The sequence below is a fragment of the Lathyrus oleraceus genome, chromosome 5 (assembly GCF_024323335.1).
Source record: "Lathyrus oleraceus cultivar Zhongwan6 chromosome 5, CAAS_Psat_ZW6_1.0, whole genome shotgun sequence".
Taxonomy (NCBI): Eukaryota; Viridiplantae; Streptophyta; class Magnoliopsida; order Fabales; family Fabaceae; genus Lathyrus; species Lathyrus oleraceus.
The window spans coordinates 238,868,311-238,887,401 of record NC_066583.1 but is presented as its reverse complement, the minus strand read 5'-3'; the positions used below and the strand labels follow the sequence as shown (position 1 = coordinate 238,887,401).

At 37.6% G+C, this 19,091-nt stretch overlaps 1 protein-coding gene across 1 annotated transcript in view; it reads right to left on the bottom strand.

Annotated features, from left to right (window-relative positions):
* Positions 1 to 5,115: 5,115 nt before the first annotated feature.
* LOC127079950 (uncharacterized) overlaps positions 5,116 to 19,091 on the bottom strand; it is a 23,023-nt gene continuing 9,047 nt past the window's right edge. Inside the window, exons 2-3 of the mRNA XM_051020297.1 lie at positions 5,232 to 5,318; positions 5,116 to 5,145 (exon numbers count right to left, since the gene is read on the bottom strand). Coding sequence (XP_050876254.1) covers positions 5,116 to 5,145; positions 5,232 to 5,318 — 117 coding nt within the window. The remainder of the gene's footprint in view (positions 5,146 to 5,231; positions 5,319 to 19,091) is intronic.

The following is a 19,091-nucleotide window of genomic DNA, read 5'->3' as shown; positions in this document are numbered from 1 at the left end:
AGTCCTTTCTTGGATCCCCGCAGAGTGCAAATTTCTACGGTTCTTCGGTATTCAATCCCTGTTTACCTTGAAGGTCTGACATCCGTTGCTCTCATCTGTTCAGGTTCCCAGTTGATTGAATAGGGGCAGCTGTAGCACCTCAAATTTGCACCTCCCATTTGTACATTCATTTCATTTTTTAAGTCATTAGCATTGCATAGCATGATACATTGCATCAGTCAAGCCTGGTCAGAAGATTCAACTGTGCAAGGCAACAAGAGCATTCTCCATGAGATCAAAGCCCTAGGGTGGTTCCATTGAGCTTACATGACCCAGGGATCATTTGGAAGCAATTTGGCCAAGTGTTGAAGGCTCAGAACTCATCAGTACATGTGCAAATCATCTGAGGCCCATAAAAGTCAACAGAAGTCAACTACAAAGTCAACTGTGGATTTGGAGGTGGGAAGTGATTAGAGATGATTCATTCATGCTCAAACAAGTCTCATTTGACATCTAAAACACTCACATTGAAGAATTTGAAGTCAGGTCAAGACTTTCCCAAAATAGCAAGTGACCTATAATTTGAATTTTCCAAAAATGGAAAGGTTTTGGACCAACTTCAACTCAAGTTTACATCATCAAGAAAGCTTCAAATGAAATTTTGTCCAACATGAAAGTTGAATATCTTTCTCTCCCATTTCTAAAAAGTCCAAGATCATGAATTTCTCATGTGTGGTTGAGGAGATATGATCCAATCATGGCAAAGTGTGTTAAAAACTTCAAATGGGCATAACTTTTGAACCAAAGCTCCAAAATGAGTGGTTCTTTTTGCATTTTGATTCTCATAACATGTACTTTCCAAGCATCTCATTACATGGCATAAATTTTCATTGCATGATCGTGTGCTCACTAGTGAAGTTTTTGGAAGAAAAAATTCTAAAATCATTTTTTGATGGTCATGAGCATAAAATACCAATTCAAAAGCTTGCATGGGCTTGTTTTAAGGGATTTTGGACCAGAATTAAGCACTGTTCACGTGGCCTTTCATGCATGGAGGTGAAAATCTAATTTTGCACATACACCTTACAACTTGTTAATCTTCATTAACTTTGGCTAAAACAGATTTTCAGCATCATTAGCAAGTGGTATATATTGCTAATCACAATTGTTTTCAGCTAGAGGCATCCATTTCAGATCTAGATCCAAAAAAATCATCCAAACTTTTCTCTCAAAATATTTTTCAAATTCTTCACACAAGAGCATTTCCTGTTGATTGATTCATGCTCATGAGGTGTTTTTGAGGAGATTTGGACGTGGAATCAAAGCAAATCGTGCCATATTGAACCAGATTCAAAGCTTGAAGCATCAATGGAGTTTGCAAATTGAGCTAAATTCGTGCATGCTAGAGCATCCAATTCATCATCAATCACTTCAATAGGCATTGTGGAGGATATTTGAGCTGTAGCTGAGCTTGGAAGCACACGATTCCAATTTCTGTTCTTCAAGAGGTCAGGATTCGACCTCTCTAATTTTGAAATTCATTAGGATATTTGTGTAGATCATGGCTTGGTGATGATTCTGATACAAAGATTGATTGAAATAGTGCAATATTCGCAAAGTTATGCATGTTTGAAAGTTTGATGTTCAATCTTATTTCCTTCAATTCTACTTGTGTGTGATGATTCATGTTTAATTGTTGTTTGATCCTTGATCTCCTTCGAAAGATCTACATATTGATATAATTAGTTTGGATTTCTGGAGATTTTGCTGGAAAAGTTGTATGAACGCGTGCACTGTTCATCTTCTTCATAAGGAAGAAGATGAAGATCATCTTAGGCAACGGTTTTCATGTATAGCAACGGTTTCTGGTTCAGGTGCCACGCTGTGCTAGGGCTTCGTTCCAATTGGTACACGCACGCGTCCAGTAGGCATTTTGGTTGGTCTATATTGTTTGACCGAGCGCTGACTGGTGACTGGGCGTCCCAGTCATTAATGAAACGCTGCGTTTCATAATGAAGTGCGCGCCAAGTTCAAATGTGAACTGTGTTTGATTCCTGGCTGAGACTTTTTTTCAAATTGCCATGCGTTTTTCACTTTCCCTCCATATTTGATTATGCTATTCATTCTTGATTTCAATTTTTTTCTTCAACTTAGAAAAATCACTATAAATTGAAAAATGCATCAATTTCACTCCATTTTTTTGCAAAATGCTCCTTGGTTTGTCTACTTTTTTATGTGCATAAAATTGCAAGTTGTGCTTGGCTGGAAAAATATCTTGTGCTAGGAAGATTGGATACATATGCATGTGTGATACTGCTTTGCTTATCTTGTCATAAAATGCTCAAAAATAATCCAATGGCTTTGAAATTTTGCATGCTAATTCTAGACACATTGTTGGACATTTTGGCTTTGGTTTGATATTTTTCCCCTGATCCAATTTTGTTTTACACTTGTGCTAACTTGGTGTGACAATTTGTGTCACACATTTGATTGTTGGAATTGTACAAAGTGATTGCCATGCCTAATGATGTCCAATGCTTCTGATTTTTTGTATGTTGATCATGTTAGATGTCTTGAATATGCATGAATTTTTTCAGATTTATTTGAATCATTTCTGTTTTGATTTGAATTTTTCATTCATGATGATCACATATGAACTTTGAAATTGCCTTTGACTTCACTTGATCATGAAATGCATTTGGTTAATGATTTTGATGTGAGTCTTTTTAGGATATGTCAATATGTGTTTGAAGTTGCTTCATGTCAAATTTGAAGTTCTGTTTTGACGTTTTGATCCTCTTTTGACCCTAGGCTTTGACCTAGTGGTTTGGACTTATCATCTGAGTTGTGATTTCAGGTTCAGATGCACATTGCCATGATTGGAGTGACTCATTCGTTTAAGCCTGATTATTGATTGATGTTGGCTAACATTGTGTTGTTTTGTAGGCTCTGAGAACAAATTCACTTGTGCTTGTGCCTTGCTCATTGTTGCCTGATGCTTTGTCTGTCTGTGTGATTAACTGTTGCTTGTTTGTGTGTACAGTTTAACTGATTGGTTTAGATTTTTACACAGGTACCTAAGTGGCTTTGAGTTTATTTTGAACTTGCTTTGCTAGCTTGTGGTTTGCTTACCACTGAGGTATAACTCCTTTGACTTCATGTAGTCTGGAAGACCTGTCCTGTTATGCGGGCAGGCACCTGTCTGAAGCCCTCCTTAAGAGGCAATGCTTGTGAATGTTCAATTTTGTGCCAAGCAGGTAAAGACCTCTCAAGAGGCAATTGGCAGATAAAAGGGATGTGCAATCCATCCCCTGCTATTCAGTTGAGTCATTCATCTTGCTCACACCATTGTGTTGATGCACTTTGAATACAAACCCAAGATCTTGTTGTGTCAGTCACTTGTGGGGAAGAGTTCCTACATTCTGAACTCACACACTCTATTTGAGTCAAGCTCTCCCAGGCCAGGGATAAGAGCTGTGAGGTCTTACCCTCACTTTCCATTTCATCTGCTTCACCCTAACTCTCAATGTTAGGGTTAAGAGCTAACCACACCCTTTTCCAGTTGGCTTGTTTGTCGAGGTTGATTTGACCCCTTGACTAAAGCCTAGCCTTGTGTGAGCCACTTGTTTGTATATAGTGTGTGTGCTTGCTTTTATGCTTGTGTTTGACTGTGCTGTTTAGGATAGCTTGCTTCCTGTGCAAGTTAGGATAGAAACCTCAACATAGGGATCGTATGCATGACAACTTCTAGGCTCGAGTCGTAGTCTCCCTAGTAGTTTGTGTCTCCCTTTGTCTCTGGTTAGGACAGAAGTTCTTTCCCTGTGTAGGGGAACTACGTCGCCCTGATCCTCATACCAGATGAGGTACGTAGGCAGGAGATGAGCTGATCTCTCCGGGCGCCCTTTTTTTCTTTTGCAACCCTTTGTGTGTGTTGGAGTCTGACATAAGTCCAGCGATTGGCAGTTGGTTTCCTGTGTCTTGTTTGCTTGTTGGAGTCTGACATAAGTCCAGCGATTGGCAGTCGGTTTCCTGTGTGTGTGTTTGTTTGTGTGGAGTCTGACGTAAGTCCAGCGATTGGCAGTCGGTTTCCTGTTTGTGTTTTGTTTGGCGTGCGTTAGCCGAGCTACGAGTGCTCTGATTCTTCTCTGGTTAGAGAAGATACGTATGCATGGGATGCGACATCCTAGCGAGCACGTTTCCCTTGTCCCGAACTACGTCGGCTCTGATGTCTGTGTCTGACAGACTATGTAGGCCCAGGATGCGATATCCTGCCGAGTCCCGTTTCTTCCGTCTTTCTGTGTTTGTTTCCAGCGTGTGTGCAGTGTTTGAGCAGTTTCTAGCAACCTTTCTTCTATTCTTTTGTGCGTGGATCCCGTCGAGTACGACGGATGCGTAGGGGTGCTAATACCTTCCCTTCGCATAACCGACTCCCGATCCCATCTATCTCTGGTCGCGAGACCATGTCTTTTCCAGGTTTACTTCGAGTGTTTCCTTTCCCTCTTTTGGGGATAAATAACGCACGGTGGCGGCTCTGTTGTTTCGTTTTCCCGCCGGTTTTTCGCGTAATGCGACAATGATATGCATGTATTTGGACACAATATCATCTTTGCCTCATAACTACGGTTCGACAATGTGTTACCTTCTAGAAACATTTCTTGCAACAATCCAAGCACTTAAGTGAAAATTATATATGTCCACCCACCTCTTTCCTTAAGATTAAATAGTCTTAACGTAGCTGAAAATCTTGTAAAATGTTTGCATCCTAGATATAATGAATCTTCAAGGTCTCTTTGCAACGTATCTTCCATGTGAGCTTTTTTTAAAAGCATCTACTCTAACATCACGAATCATATCTTCGAGAGTATTATTCATAAATTCATCATCTTTAACTTTATTTGACATAGGTCTTCTTTTGTCACTTCACCGTGTCATACCCATTTCTTGTAATTTTGAATAATTACATCACAGCCTAAATGATTGAATATAACATCCCTTGGATGTTTTTGCATATTTCGGAAAATTTTACAAGGACACCAAAAAATATCATTATCGTTAGGAAGGTTTTTTCTCTTTGTGAATTCAAGAAAATTGAATCACTTCATTCTCATACTCTTTTCTTTATCTATTGACTCTAATTCAATTACGATCCTTAATCACATACAACTTCTGAAAGTAAAATAAAAATGAACATTCCAAAATAAAATAACAATAATAATAACTACAAATACATGAAAAATAACACTAGATTATACCTTAAGTCTAAATACCATGACAATAACAATAACAATAATAACAACGACGACGACAACCATAACAACAACAACCAACAACAACAATAACTACAAATACATAAACAACAAGAACATGAAGAGATTTTTACATATCGGAAACGTGATGAGAGAGTCAAAGAAAAGTGTTGGTTTGAGGTTCGAGCTTCTTTCCTTCTTGTAGAATATGATGTTTTAGTTTGTTAGGTGGAGAAAATGGTGTTTCAGTTTGTTAGGTGGAGAAAATGGTGTTTCAGTTTGTTAGGGCGTATAAAGTGAATGAAACTTAACATTCTTTTGAGTAAGTAAAATATTTTTTAAATTTTATATCTCAGTTTTCAGAAAAACCAAGAGAAAATAACTGAGGTAAAAACCACGTTCAATTTAATTAAATAAAATATTAATCAACAGTTAATGTTGATTTTCTAAAAACCGGGGGATAAGATGATTTATAAAATAAAGGCAAAATTTTGGTTCTAAATAAAGCATAAATTTGCAGAAGATGAGAATCGAAGCTCAAACTCTTAGCTACATATCATGTTGGCTTTCTACAAAACTAGGGGATAAGATTAAACTTTTAAAAAAAATGACGTGTTTTAGGTCTTTTGACCTCTGATTTTCATTGACTGAGGTAAGAGCTTTGACATTTGAACCCATGATATCCCATTTGTTCTTCTTTAATGGATGAATTCCAGCCACTAGGCTACTTGGAAAAAAAATTAGTAAATATCAGTTGATTTACCTCACCCACCTAATTTAATAAGTGTTCCATTCTAGAACCCTATATGGTTGATAACGAAATGAAGTAAGGTTCAAATATCGTAAAATGTGTTTATGATACAACTGGACAAACAGATATGCAAGGTTAACACTTTAATGCCCAAATTAGTGAAAGAATAAAAAATAGTTTGTGTGTGAGAGTGAATAGAATACCTAAATCTGGTGCATGCTAATATTTATATAATTTAAGTGGTTAGAGTTGCTTTTACTTAATTCAATTCTTCTTATGGGTCACTATATGATTATATCGAACGATGGGAAGTTAACTGGAGTTCAAATTTTTCTATGTCGTGCTTGAGCAAGGTCACACCTGTTCCCCACACCTTTCTTCATAGTGCTCTTAATTGGATCTTTATGTGTGGGCCTTATTAGAGGCCCATAATGTCTTCCCCTTAAGCCATTGTTTCTACTTGTTAGAATGTGGGTTTTGTTCTATGGATTGGTGTCCGATCTCAAGTATGGAGTGGGAAAGCCTTGATGCTGATAATATATGGAATAAGGGCATTTAATGTCTTCCTCGTAACTTACAATTTTTTTGCGAAAGGGTTTTGACGCGTGGAAATATGTCTAACAATAATGATGTCTTCTTATATTATTGTAGTTGAGTGTTCTGAGTAGTTCGATGTGAGATCACGACCATTGGTAGTATGGTCACACTTCCTAAAAGTCTATTTACGTGTATTATGTGATTGTTTAAAGAATATACAAGGATTTTTAGGGTAATTATCCCTTTTTCCTCATTTGTGAGACTTCAAGAATCCTTTCACTGTTTTCTATAGTTGCCCTTCGTCTATGTTAAAAATTCCCATCAGCCGTTATTTTCATGTCTTTGCGTGTTTATTTAGCAAACCCTACATCACACAAATCATCAAGTTCATATATTTTAAGGTAACAACTCAAACTCTCGTTCTTTTATATATTGATTTTGCTTCAACTAGGATTTCTTGTGAAGGTGATGATGGAGGATTTTGAGAGAGCAACTGCAGTCGATAGTGAAAGTGTAGTTGGTGGCTTATCCCCTAGGATGGTTGTTGGAGGTTTCGCTTTCCCTGCTCCACCCGTAATAAATACCACCGTTATAGATGATTTTAAGCACGAACTCAAGGCCCCGACTTACATCAGAGTACATCTTTGCACTTTTGGTGTTGACCCCACAGATAGTGAAATAATGTGATGGTTGAAATCCCAATCTCGTGCTTATACTTATGGTCTTTCTTTTTGAATTTACATTGCCTCATCCTCTCAATGGTTTATGTCTTGATTGTTTATCTTTTAGCTCTTTGTTTTCTTTCTATCATTATTGAGTCTCCTCACATGATTGCACACCTTAGGGTTGAGTTTTTAATCCGTTTTACGCACGCATAAATTAAACAGTTTGATTATGGTATAAGTAACGACCTTCTAAATCAATTTATCAAAGTTTTAGATAAAGAACCAATTTTAAGAATGGTTTAAGTCATGACAATATTATAATCTCAAAAACACTTTACACTTCGCAAAAGTTGAGATTCTAGAAGTGTGTTTCGAATCACATACTTCCATGACTCGAATTAGGGTTATAGAATGTCCATAAATTCTTTTCATTTTGCCTTGATTCGAATCACAAAATCCATGACTAGAATCACAAAAGTTGAATTCAATCACAGATTGCCTGATTTGAATCAGACACGTACTTTATTTCTTTGGGATTTAGTTTTATAAGTTTGATTCAAATCACTTGTCTTCATGACTTAAATGATACGACTAAAATCACAAACAGTGTGACTCAAATCACAAAGTAAATTTTTGGTGTACTTATTGGATCTTGACTCAAATTACTTAATCTCTTGACTTGAATTATACTTTTTTCTTATGACTTCGATCAAACATCATTTTTCTCTCATTTTTGTGGTAGATCTCTAGCACACATAAAAATCATTTTTTCTCAAAACCTTACAAAATGTTGGAAAATATACACTTCCATTATTGATATGAAATTTCATAACACACTTGTTCTCTAAATTTTCAAAATAATTTTGAATATGGTTTTGAGTGTTTGCAAATGAAATATTTCATCTTCTACCTTTTTCTTTATCTATTTTTGTTTAGATCTAACTCTCATCTCCGAGGTGTGAGATATGTGAGAAGGTTTTGTTATTTTGATTAACATTTTTTTGAAGATTTATTGAGATTTTAGAGGTTTTCCAATTGTGTGCATAATTGTGATTGATTTTGATAAGTCCTACAGAAAAGAAGGAGGTTATTCTCTCCAAAATTACTTTGGTAGTGTTGTATGGAAGTATACAAACAAAGTGGGAATTCTTCTCGATCTCTAAACAGACCAATACTTAAGATACCAGCAGGATCTGGTACGAACCTCTACTGAACGAATACTTTGGAGCTACATTCTTAGATCTAAAAGATTAAAGATGATTTTGAGTAAAGATTTCGCGAGGATCCAATGTTGGATACTATGTACAAGTCAAGAGAATTAAGATAGAAGATTTTATATTTTAAACATTATTTGGATATTGATTATACTGAACATCTTGTAATTTTGTTAAAAATCATAGTGGAATACCGTCAAAAAATTCAAATGGGAAACCATTGGAGAGTGGACCTGGCTTATCGAGGACGATGTCCAAGCTACTAAATATCTGGGGTACTCTCTTCTCTCTCTATTTTAATTTCTTAGAATTGCATGTTAAGGTTGCTCTTATCACTTTCTTATAATCACATGTAGTTAGGTTTATTGCATTGATAATGATTTAATGTTGAAGCTAGCGGAAATATACTTGAACGCATCGCACGCTCGAACATACAACAGAGTCGCCATCGAACTTTATTTATTCCCTAAGGAAAGGGAAAACATCGACAAAACCTGGGGAAAAAGATATTTGGGTAAGGAAGTCGGTTATGAAAGGGTAGGGTATTAACACCCCTAACATCCATGGTACTCCATGGGAACCATTTTGATTGTTCTTGCTCGAATGAGTGTTATATCTAAGGTTAATCGTAAAAGAATAAGGGAAAAGAAGAGAATAGATAAAGTGTTCGGTGAGGATTGGGCTCTCATGCCTGCGTATCCTTATAGTGCAATAAGGAATTCAGAGCTCAGTAGTTCATAAAACTATTGGTGAGAGATGAAAAGAAAAATGATCAAGGTATGGTCTGAACCAAAGGATTGTATGATTTGAACTCCAAAAAGGGATGAAATCTGAAGCCAAGAGTAAAAATGGTGTTGACCAATATGTGGGTATCCGGAAGTGTCTGCCACTATATGGTATATCCGAAAACAAGGAGATTAAGTGTTTGGTTTCGTAGCCTAAACAACTCTTGGTTCACAAGTTGACACAAGATGGAGCTCAAAGAGATAATGTATTTGACTCAAAAATATAGGTGTATCACATAGAGTGAATGAAGGTAGAATAATGGACGTATCATGGAGATGAATGGAGTGATGGATAAAAGTAACAAAGGTCACAAAATTGAAGATTTGGTAAGAGTGACCGAATGGTATAATTTGGAACCAAAGGTAATGGTATATTGGAATCCATAGGAGAATGAAATTTGTACCATAGAGGTAAACATGCTTATTGTCCAAAAAAGAAGGAATAAATTTTTTGTGTACGAGACAAACAACTCTTGGTATAAATGCGAACTGCTGTTATATCGTCCTAAAAGAGTATATATGGAATTCCAAAAAAACTATATTTGGTTTCAAAGAAACAGTATGTCACTGGGGTGAGTGGTACAATGATTGAAGGTAGATAATGGTTCATGAAAGATATGGATGATACACTAAGGCGAAAGAGTAATTAGGATTGTGATCGCCAAGGATTCCCATCCTCGTGCCTATGTATTCTCATTGTGTAATGAGAAAGTCAGAGCTTTTATAGTTCGTGCAACCACAAGAGCAAAGAGAGAGGTTGAAAGTGATGAAAAATATAACTTGTACCAACAAAATGGTAACATGGGAACCCACAGAGGAGAATGAAATTTGAACCGAAGAGTAAACAGACGTCTTATCCAAAAAAGAAATAAAGTGTTTGTGTATGAGACAAACAACTCTTGGTTCACCAGATGGACTGCCACTATATCGTCTTAAAAGGGTATGTACAGGGCCCACAAGAAAGTGTTTGTTGGGTACAAGGAACAATATATCATTGTAGGAAACAAACAATTTGAAATCAAAGAAGAATGGTATATTGGATCCATGAAGGAGTAAACTCTGAACCGAAGAGTAAACATGTGTCTTAGCCAAAAAAGAAAGAATAAAGTGTTTGTGTACAAGACAAACAACTCTTGGTTCACAAGGTGGATTGTCGCTATATCGTCCTAAAAGGGTATGCATGAAGTCCAAGGGAATGTGATATTTGATCTCAAAAAGATGGTATTGGTTGATTAATGAAGAATGAAGGATTAATAAATAGGGTAGCTCGTGGAAAATCTGAATTCTCGTGCCTACGTATTCTCACCGTGCAATGATAAAGTCAGAGCTTTCGTAGTTCAGCCTACTACGAAAACAAAGGAAAGATAGGTTGTTTGTCTACGCGACTGGGACTTACAAGAAAAACAAGAAATTAAGGACATGATGTGGAACCCAAAGGGAATATGGTATTTAGTCCCAAGAAGGATAATGCAACACCGGTAAGAAATTGGGAAGTGATATTGCAGGTATTGGACAAAGGATCGTAAGAGACAATGAGAGTGCCCTAAGGCAGAAGAATATCTTGTAGTTGATTGTTATTATGAATTTGTTTTGTGATTTAACCATTAGTACTTAGAGGAAGTCGAGCGTCTAACCATCGACTAAGTACGACCGACAATCAGAGTACTCGTGAGTTCAGAGGACAACTTCATCCTAACCACTCTTTCCCCCTTAGGACAATGATTTGGGCTCATGTTTATTTATTAAGTGTTTTAAACGGAAGTCAAGCATCGGGCCCTCAAGATAGGTATGGATGACAACCCAAGTACTTGAGTGTTGTGAACAAGTACGTACATCCCACTTTTTCAAACTAAATAAAATTTTCAAACTGCCATTTTTAAAGGAGGTCTATTCACCCCTTCTATACCGTTGCATCCTCGTATTCTCGTCCAATACATTTTTGTTTGTAAGTAGTAATTCTAAGATGGAAAACTCTCTCCTAGGAATATGAAACGCAAGGAAGACAATTCAATTGTCTGGGTGGACCAAGAAACGTTGGATGTCATATATGTCTTTGATGGTAAGGGTTGTACGGATATTTCTTTCATCGAGGTAGGATCCTCATCGGACTAGGGAGTGATTTCCATTAAAGGATACCAGAGGGTGCGTAGCAAGTATGATGGGTGCATCATCCCTCTTCATGAATGTTTGTTTTTCTTGATCAATATATGTCTTCCTTTGAATGAATTTGATGCAGGAGTTCTTAATTATTTGGGAATTTCCCTCTCAAAAGTGTATTTGACGAGAAGTGCTTATGTCAAAGTCTTTAAATATTTGTGTGAGTATTACTTTTTTTTATCGATTTTAACACTATATTTTTCACCTTTTTAATTTTCAACTTTGTTCTACTAATTTGGCATGAGGTCAAAGCTTTCTTTCCCTTAGGTTGGGCCAAAAGATGTTCAAGGTATACTATGATAATATGGAAATTTCCAAAGGTCGAAACTACCTAGTTACTCCCCTTACTAAGGTGTCCCATACAAGCTTGTGTGACGTCCAACTTTAGGTGCTTTTCAATTGTTCGAATAGGTTTCCTAAATTTGGACGACAAAGCCATTTCTTAGATGAGGATGGGTCATACATCTATCTTCTACATGACTTGTCATGGGAGAAGATCTGTCTAAAGAGAAAACGGATGGCCTTTCAGAAATGTTTGGGCTTCATCGATGGCATTGTGCCTTTTAGAGCAACGCCAAAGAAACAAAAGAAGCAACACATAAAGACATGTTTTTGGTGGAAGTTGTCACTAGAGAGGAGAGATGTCACATTTGGTGAGTAGCGTAGGAGATTTCTTAGTTTATTTAATAATTTCCCGATGATTTCTTTCCTTGATCCCCTTGATTCCTTGTTTATAAATAAGATGAAAAATGTCACAAGACGATGCTTTAAATGAAGAAGACACTTAGGGTCAACCCAAACTTTGCAGGAGTCATTCACATGTCGGCGACATGAGGAGTTCCAATTACAGGATATTGATCTATGTGCTTGCAAGAACTGTCAAGGTGATCCAAAATGGCGGAATTTGTTGATACCAAAGTTGCAATCAACAATTTGATTTTGATGATGACAACACATGATATCCAATGATATCTAGTGAAGTGCTTAAATCTTAAAGATAACTCAAGCGGTCAAAGAAGTTCTGAGTACTAAGATGTTTTATCAAGCTAACCTTTTGAAAATGCTCTTGTTTATATGCCTAGAAGACTTACCTCTAACATAAATTCATGTCTTTAAAGTCATCTCTTCCATCCAACGATGTTCAAATGAAGACTTTTGTTTCAATATCCTCCGATGGCTTGATCTCTCAATCATCTAATGATGGTAATCAACTTGAAGACATCCCAAGTTCCATCAAGCTAGAAGATTCAAGGTACAAAATGTTTTAAAGGCCTAACAAATTTATTAGAAAATTGTATGATCAATTAGAAGCATATTTTTCAAAAAATAATCGATTATTTTAATTTGTAACGCCTATAATCAATTGAAACATTTTCTTATAATTAATGGTTGTCAATGACTAGAAATCAAAACATCCCATGCTAGGATTTATTAATCAATTAGGCTAATCGATTATTACAATTAATTGATCCATATATTATTTTTTAATTTGAACCACATTTTATTCTATAAATATATAACTCATTTACCATTTCAAATCAGTAAAAAAACGATATTTAATCATACTTTTTCACTCTCACATTTTATTCTATAAATAGAGAGCTCATTTATTATTAAAATTAGAAATTGATAACATCTTTTATACATATATATATATATATATATATATATATATATATATATATATATATATATATATATATAATCAAAAATGATTATCATGTGACATGTTCTTTCTTTTTTTCTTTGGTCAAGACACGATCCTTTAATAATCATGAACATATAGTATATATTGGACAAGGATGGAAGTGATAGCACGACTGCATATGATCTTGAACACAAAATTGGATCCATATATTGAATTTTTTACAAAAATAACCCACTTTTTCAAGGAAATTTCCAAAATACCCATGGTTTCAAAAAAAATCCCAAACTACCCCATTTTTAGGAGGAGGCGCCAATTCAATTGGTGCCTCCTCTTAAATACTTGAATGGAAGCGCCCCTGTGTAGAGGAGGCGCCAATTGAATTGGAGCCTCAGTGTAAAATGATTTTTTTTTGGTAAATGGTATACGTGATAGATAAATTTGATATAGGACCAATTGATATTAATAAAATTTGCCGTTTACACAAAGAAACCTAATGGTGATGACCGGGATCACCTAACCGACCTCCGGTCCCACATCCTCTCGCTACCCTAACCCGTGGCCCTAACCCACGTCGATGATTCGGTACCGGTGTTTGAGCATCTAAGGGGCCAGGAGCGTCACTTCCAACTACAGGAGAAAGCCTGTTGAGGTAGTCAGACAAGTCGGCATAGTCTTCAGTATGCATCGATGGTGTACCGTCGTAGCTGAGCTCATGACCCATGCTAGAGAAGTTAGGTTGTGGTTGACTCATTGATGGGTGACCGGGACGGTTGAAGGGAGACATGGGTGTGAACGATGCATCGAGGAAAGGTTGGAAAGGTTGTTGGGGTGTTTGGTAGAGATAGGGTTGTTGGATGTTTTGGTTTTGTGAGGTTTGGGCTTCTTGGCTATGGTAGGAGGAGGGGCGATTGGTGTTGAATGATCGTTGGGTGTTCTGGCTTAGGAGACTTTGGTAGGGTGATGGGGTGGGTGCGAAGCAATGTTGAGTCTCAGGTTGATGGTCAATTTGTTGGTGGTGGTATGGGGTATGCTCTTAGTATTGGGGTTGGGTGTATGGTATGTTTTGATTGTATGTTTGTGTGTTGTTTGAATGAAACGTTTGACGGACAAGGGGTTGTGTGTATCTGGTCTGACACTGTTGTTGGGGGTTTGATGTTGAGGTGTCAGGTGTGTAAGTCATCTGGCGTGGGTCGTACAAGTACATATCCTCAGCGATGAACTGAAAACCAACTGATTTATACCAAGCCATATAAGTACGACTTGATTTTTCTTCAGTTGGCATGATTGCGTCAGTTAACACATGGTCATGACGGTGCTTCCATTTGCGACACTCCGATCTTGCGAAGCTTTTCCATGGATTGAAGTTCCATTGGTCGTTAACTTTGTGCAAATACCATTCTCCTAGGCTAGCTGGGGGATCTGGTATGTTTTGGGGAATATCAAACTGCAGCTTCACACGATCACTGTTGTGCATCTCCATAGTTATGAACCGTATTATTGGTGTGCATGCAGTCCATACAGTCGCGTCTTCAGTGTTGACCTGATGGTCATGATCCAAATTAAGGTATGGACGCTAAATGAACTGAAATGTGAAAGAAGATAGGATTATAATCTAGGTAGAAGAAGTTAACAAAATATAACAAAATTATTAAGTTATTTTCCTTACGTCTGTCGGTCGAAGGTGATCCAACAGGTTGCGATACTGAGTAATACAGTGTCTTGAACATCTGTTGTAACTCATACCACGTGCAGACCATCTACACGAAAAAGTCAAAAAAATATTAGTTAGAGATAATAATCTTTAAAGAAGTAAGTAAAGATATAGCTTTTAAACAACTTACTTTTGTGCATACGGAAATGTGAAAGGGTTGTTGTTGACGGGTGCTAAGGACGGTAGTCTTGACCAACCCCATGCTTGTAGCAAAACAGCACATCCAGAAAATGTAGATGTGTCTTTGTGTGAGTTTTTGCACAAGGAGCTATACAGATAGGCTAGACAAGTTGATCCCCAACCGTAACTTCCTATTCTATCTACATGTCTAAGTAAAGGTAAATATATAATATGCATGCTAGAACCACTACCTTCGGGAAATAAAAACGAGCCAATTAACATCATAATGTAACACCTAGTTTTTATTATTCGAGCATCTTCGGTAGAATGCTCATCTAAGTATAAACTATTATAGTACGACTTAAGGCGTGAAAGTAGTATACCTTGACCTCTTGCGTTATCATCTAACAAATCAGTCTCCAAGAGATCCATGCAAATTGAATTTGCATAGTTGGTTTTACCATTAACAGCCTTACCTTCAATGGGCAGTCCCAAAAGCATATAGACGTCTTCTAACATCACGATACATTCACTGGTTGGGAACCAAAATGTGTGTGTCTCTGGTCTCCATCTTTCGCATAAAGCTAGAATGAATTTGTTATCTACGGACCAAGACAAAATCTTGCTTATATGACCAAAACCGGCGAGTTCAACATAAGGTTGAATCATCGGGTCCATATGGACATATTTGTGGACCCGAGTCCGGAACCTTGATACATCCTATAAAAGAAAGAACAAAAAACTTGACTAAGTTGGTATGTTAAAATAAAAGGGGGTTGGTGAAGATGAAAGATAAAAAGTTAACAAAAGAAAAAACTTACATATGTTGCGATGTTTGCAACCGTTCCTCTATGTGATTCGCCCATTGTGAGGATAGACATTTTGACGGGGGGTTGGTGTAGATGAAACTACAAGAAGTTGTTGCAGATGAAATTGTAGAAGAAGTATTGTAGAAGAAGTAATGAGAGTGATGGTGTGGAAGAAGTGTTGATGGAGTGGATGTGTTTATAGACAAATGGATGGGAGCATGAACAATTGTGCTTGCATGGTGTCTCCACTTGAATTGGCGACCATGTACAACCTTTAAGAGGGGTCGCCATTCAAATTGGCGCCTCCATAGGGACATGCATGGAAGACCTAGGTCTGATTGCTTGGTTTCAAGGTCTGCATGCATGCTTTGACAAGGTGTCTCCACTTGAATTGGCGCCCATGTGCAAGGAATGAGTGGGGGCGACAATTCATTTGGAGTGTGTGTCTTCATGTCTGACACGTGGTTGTCCTCTCTCTTGCATGCTGAACATGTCACTTCTTAGTAGCTTGCATGGTTGACACATCATTTCGGAGTGGCTTGCATGTGTGACACATCACTTTGGAGTAGCTTGCATGTGCGACACATCACTTCGAACTAGCTAGCATGTGAGACACTTCACTCCTCTATTTAAGTGTCTTACTATCAACATCCAAGACACTTCACTCATATTCATCTGCAGTAAGAAAATATTTTTCATCTGCACAATGTCATCTTCATCATTATACAGTGTCAATGTTCACTGCAATGGTGAAACATACGAGTCTAAGCTATATGGTTTTTGTTTTCGAAACACTGATACCATTAGACTCACGATCAAGATAAATGCAACCTTCTTGCATTTGAAAAAAAGAATACAATCATGTATAGGAACGGGTATTGTGTCAAAGATCACGTATCAAAATCCAATATTTTTTAGAATAGTCAATGCAAGTTTTTCCCCCTTAAGGTACGAGACGATGAAGATGTTGAATACATGTTTGTTAGTCATGAACATTCAGGTTGCAACTATATTGAGTTGTACATTACTCTTCAACCATGTATACCATCTCAACAGTCTCAAATAACCAGTCAGGATGAATCTGGTGAATTTGATCCACAATGGTCAGATGACGTCAACCAAGAAGCAAAAGCAGAAGTGGACGTCGTTGATGAAGAAGAAGAAGAGGAGACCGAGATACAGGTTGATCACATGCTGAACAACGACATTGAAGATGATGATCAACCACCACCAATACCTCCTACTCATGTCTACAATCCGCCTCAACATATGACAAATATGGATCTGCACGACGATGAAACATCCAACAGTATTTTCTATAATCCGTATCCGAGATCAGAAGGCGAATTAAAGGTGGGAGACATGTTTCGTACCAAAGAAGAATGTGTTCTGGCTATCAAAAAATTCCACATGAACAACTCTGCTGATTTTACAGTGAAACGCACTGATTCTAGAAGGTATGTTATCGAATGTCGTAACATGCTTTGTAAGTTTTGTTTGGCTGCATCTTACAAAAAGAAAAACGACTCTTGGGAGATCACTTCAATACACCCATCTCACAGTTGCATTGCAACTAACTTTGAACAAGATCACCGCAAACTAAGCGCAGCGTTGATATGTCAAGATATTCTCCCGTTGGTTAATAAAGACCCATCTGTGAAGGTGAGTATAATTATATCCCATATCAGGACAATATATAATTATACTCCATCTTACAAGAAAGCCTGGATTGCAAGGACAAAGGCTGTTGAACAAGTTTTCGGCAACTGAGAGGATTCATACAAGGAATTGCCACGGTTTTTATGGGCACTAAAAACATATGTCCCAGGAACTGTGGCAATTATGGAGACATTGCCAGCGATGATGCCAGACGGAACCTGTGCTACAGGTAATAGAATCTTTCACCGTCTCTTTTGGGCATTTGACCCGTGCATCAAAGGTTTCGCATTCTGCAAACCTATTATTCAAATTGATGGCACTTGGTTATACGGAAAATACAAGGGTACTTTGCTCATGGCGGTTGCACAAGACGGCAACAACAATGTATTTCCCATTGCCTTTGCTCTTGTTGAAGGTGAAACGGCTGGTGGATGGAGTTTCTTTCTTCGACATCTCAGAACGTATGTGGCTCCATAAGTCAATCTCTATTTGATTTCTGATAGACATGCTGCCATTGAGAGTGCCTATAACAACCATGACAACGGATGGCATGATCCTCCTTCTACCCATGTCTATTGCATCAGACACATTGCACAAAACTTCATCCGTGCTATAAAAGATAAGAATCTTTGCAAGAAGGTGGTGAATGATGGGTATGCTCTAACTCAACCGTCATTTGAATATTATCGTGATGAAATTAGACTGTCTAATGAAGACGCATGGAGATGGCTAAATAACATACCAGTAGAGCAGTGGACAAGGGCATTTGGCGGAGGTTGTCGATGGGGCCACATGACAACAAACCTTGTGGAATGCATGAACGGGGTATTCAAAGGAATTCGAAATTTGTCGATAACCGCCTTGGTAAGATCGACCTATTATAGGTTGGCTTCTACGTTCGCAACCAGAGGTGAAAGATGAAGTGCGGTGTTAATGTCCGGGAAAGTATTCAGTGAGTGTTGCATGAAGGTCATGAAAGAGGAGAGCATCAAAGTTAGCACACACGCTGTAACAGTCTTTGACCATCATAGGCAAAATTTCAGCGTCCAGGAAACAATGGACCACAACGAGGGGAGACCAAATTTAGCCTACGTTGTTAGACTAAACAGAAGTTGGTGCGATTGTGGAAAATTCCAGGCCTTCCGCATACCTTACTCCCATGTCATTGCAGCATGCGCTTATACTCGTCAAGATGCTTACAACCATTTATCTGATGTGTACAAGGTCGTCACCGTCATGAATGTATATAATCAAAGCTTCTCAGTACTACCAATGGAGGAATACTGACCTCCATATGAAAGTGATATTGTTTGGCACAATGACGAGATGCGTAGAAAGAAAAAAGGAAGGCCAAACAACATATGTATCAGGACAGAGATGGATTCGACAGATAAAATGATAAGATTATTTAGTATCTGTCGACAACCAGGACACAACAAGAACAACTGTCCCAATCGAGGAACATCATCTAGGTCATAAGCTTTTCGTAACATTGTATTTCTGTAACCTTCAATCATTATATATCATTAAGTTTTTGTTACAACGAGATTCATAACAAACATCAGTACAAAATAAGCTATCTGAAAACAGAAATAATTCTAACTGATTACAACAATCAAATTGATGTTGTCTCGACCGAACATCATTTCCCTAGCATCCTTATCAGTCTTCATTCGCACCCAACCAAAGATACTATCAAGTCTCTCAATACTTCTAATTTTTTTCCCTTATGATATTTTTCCATCTAACCAACGAACCAACTCCCTCTTCAGTTGATCGAACGTAGTGATGTTCCAGAACAGCATTTGAG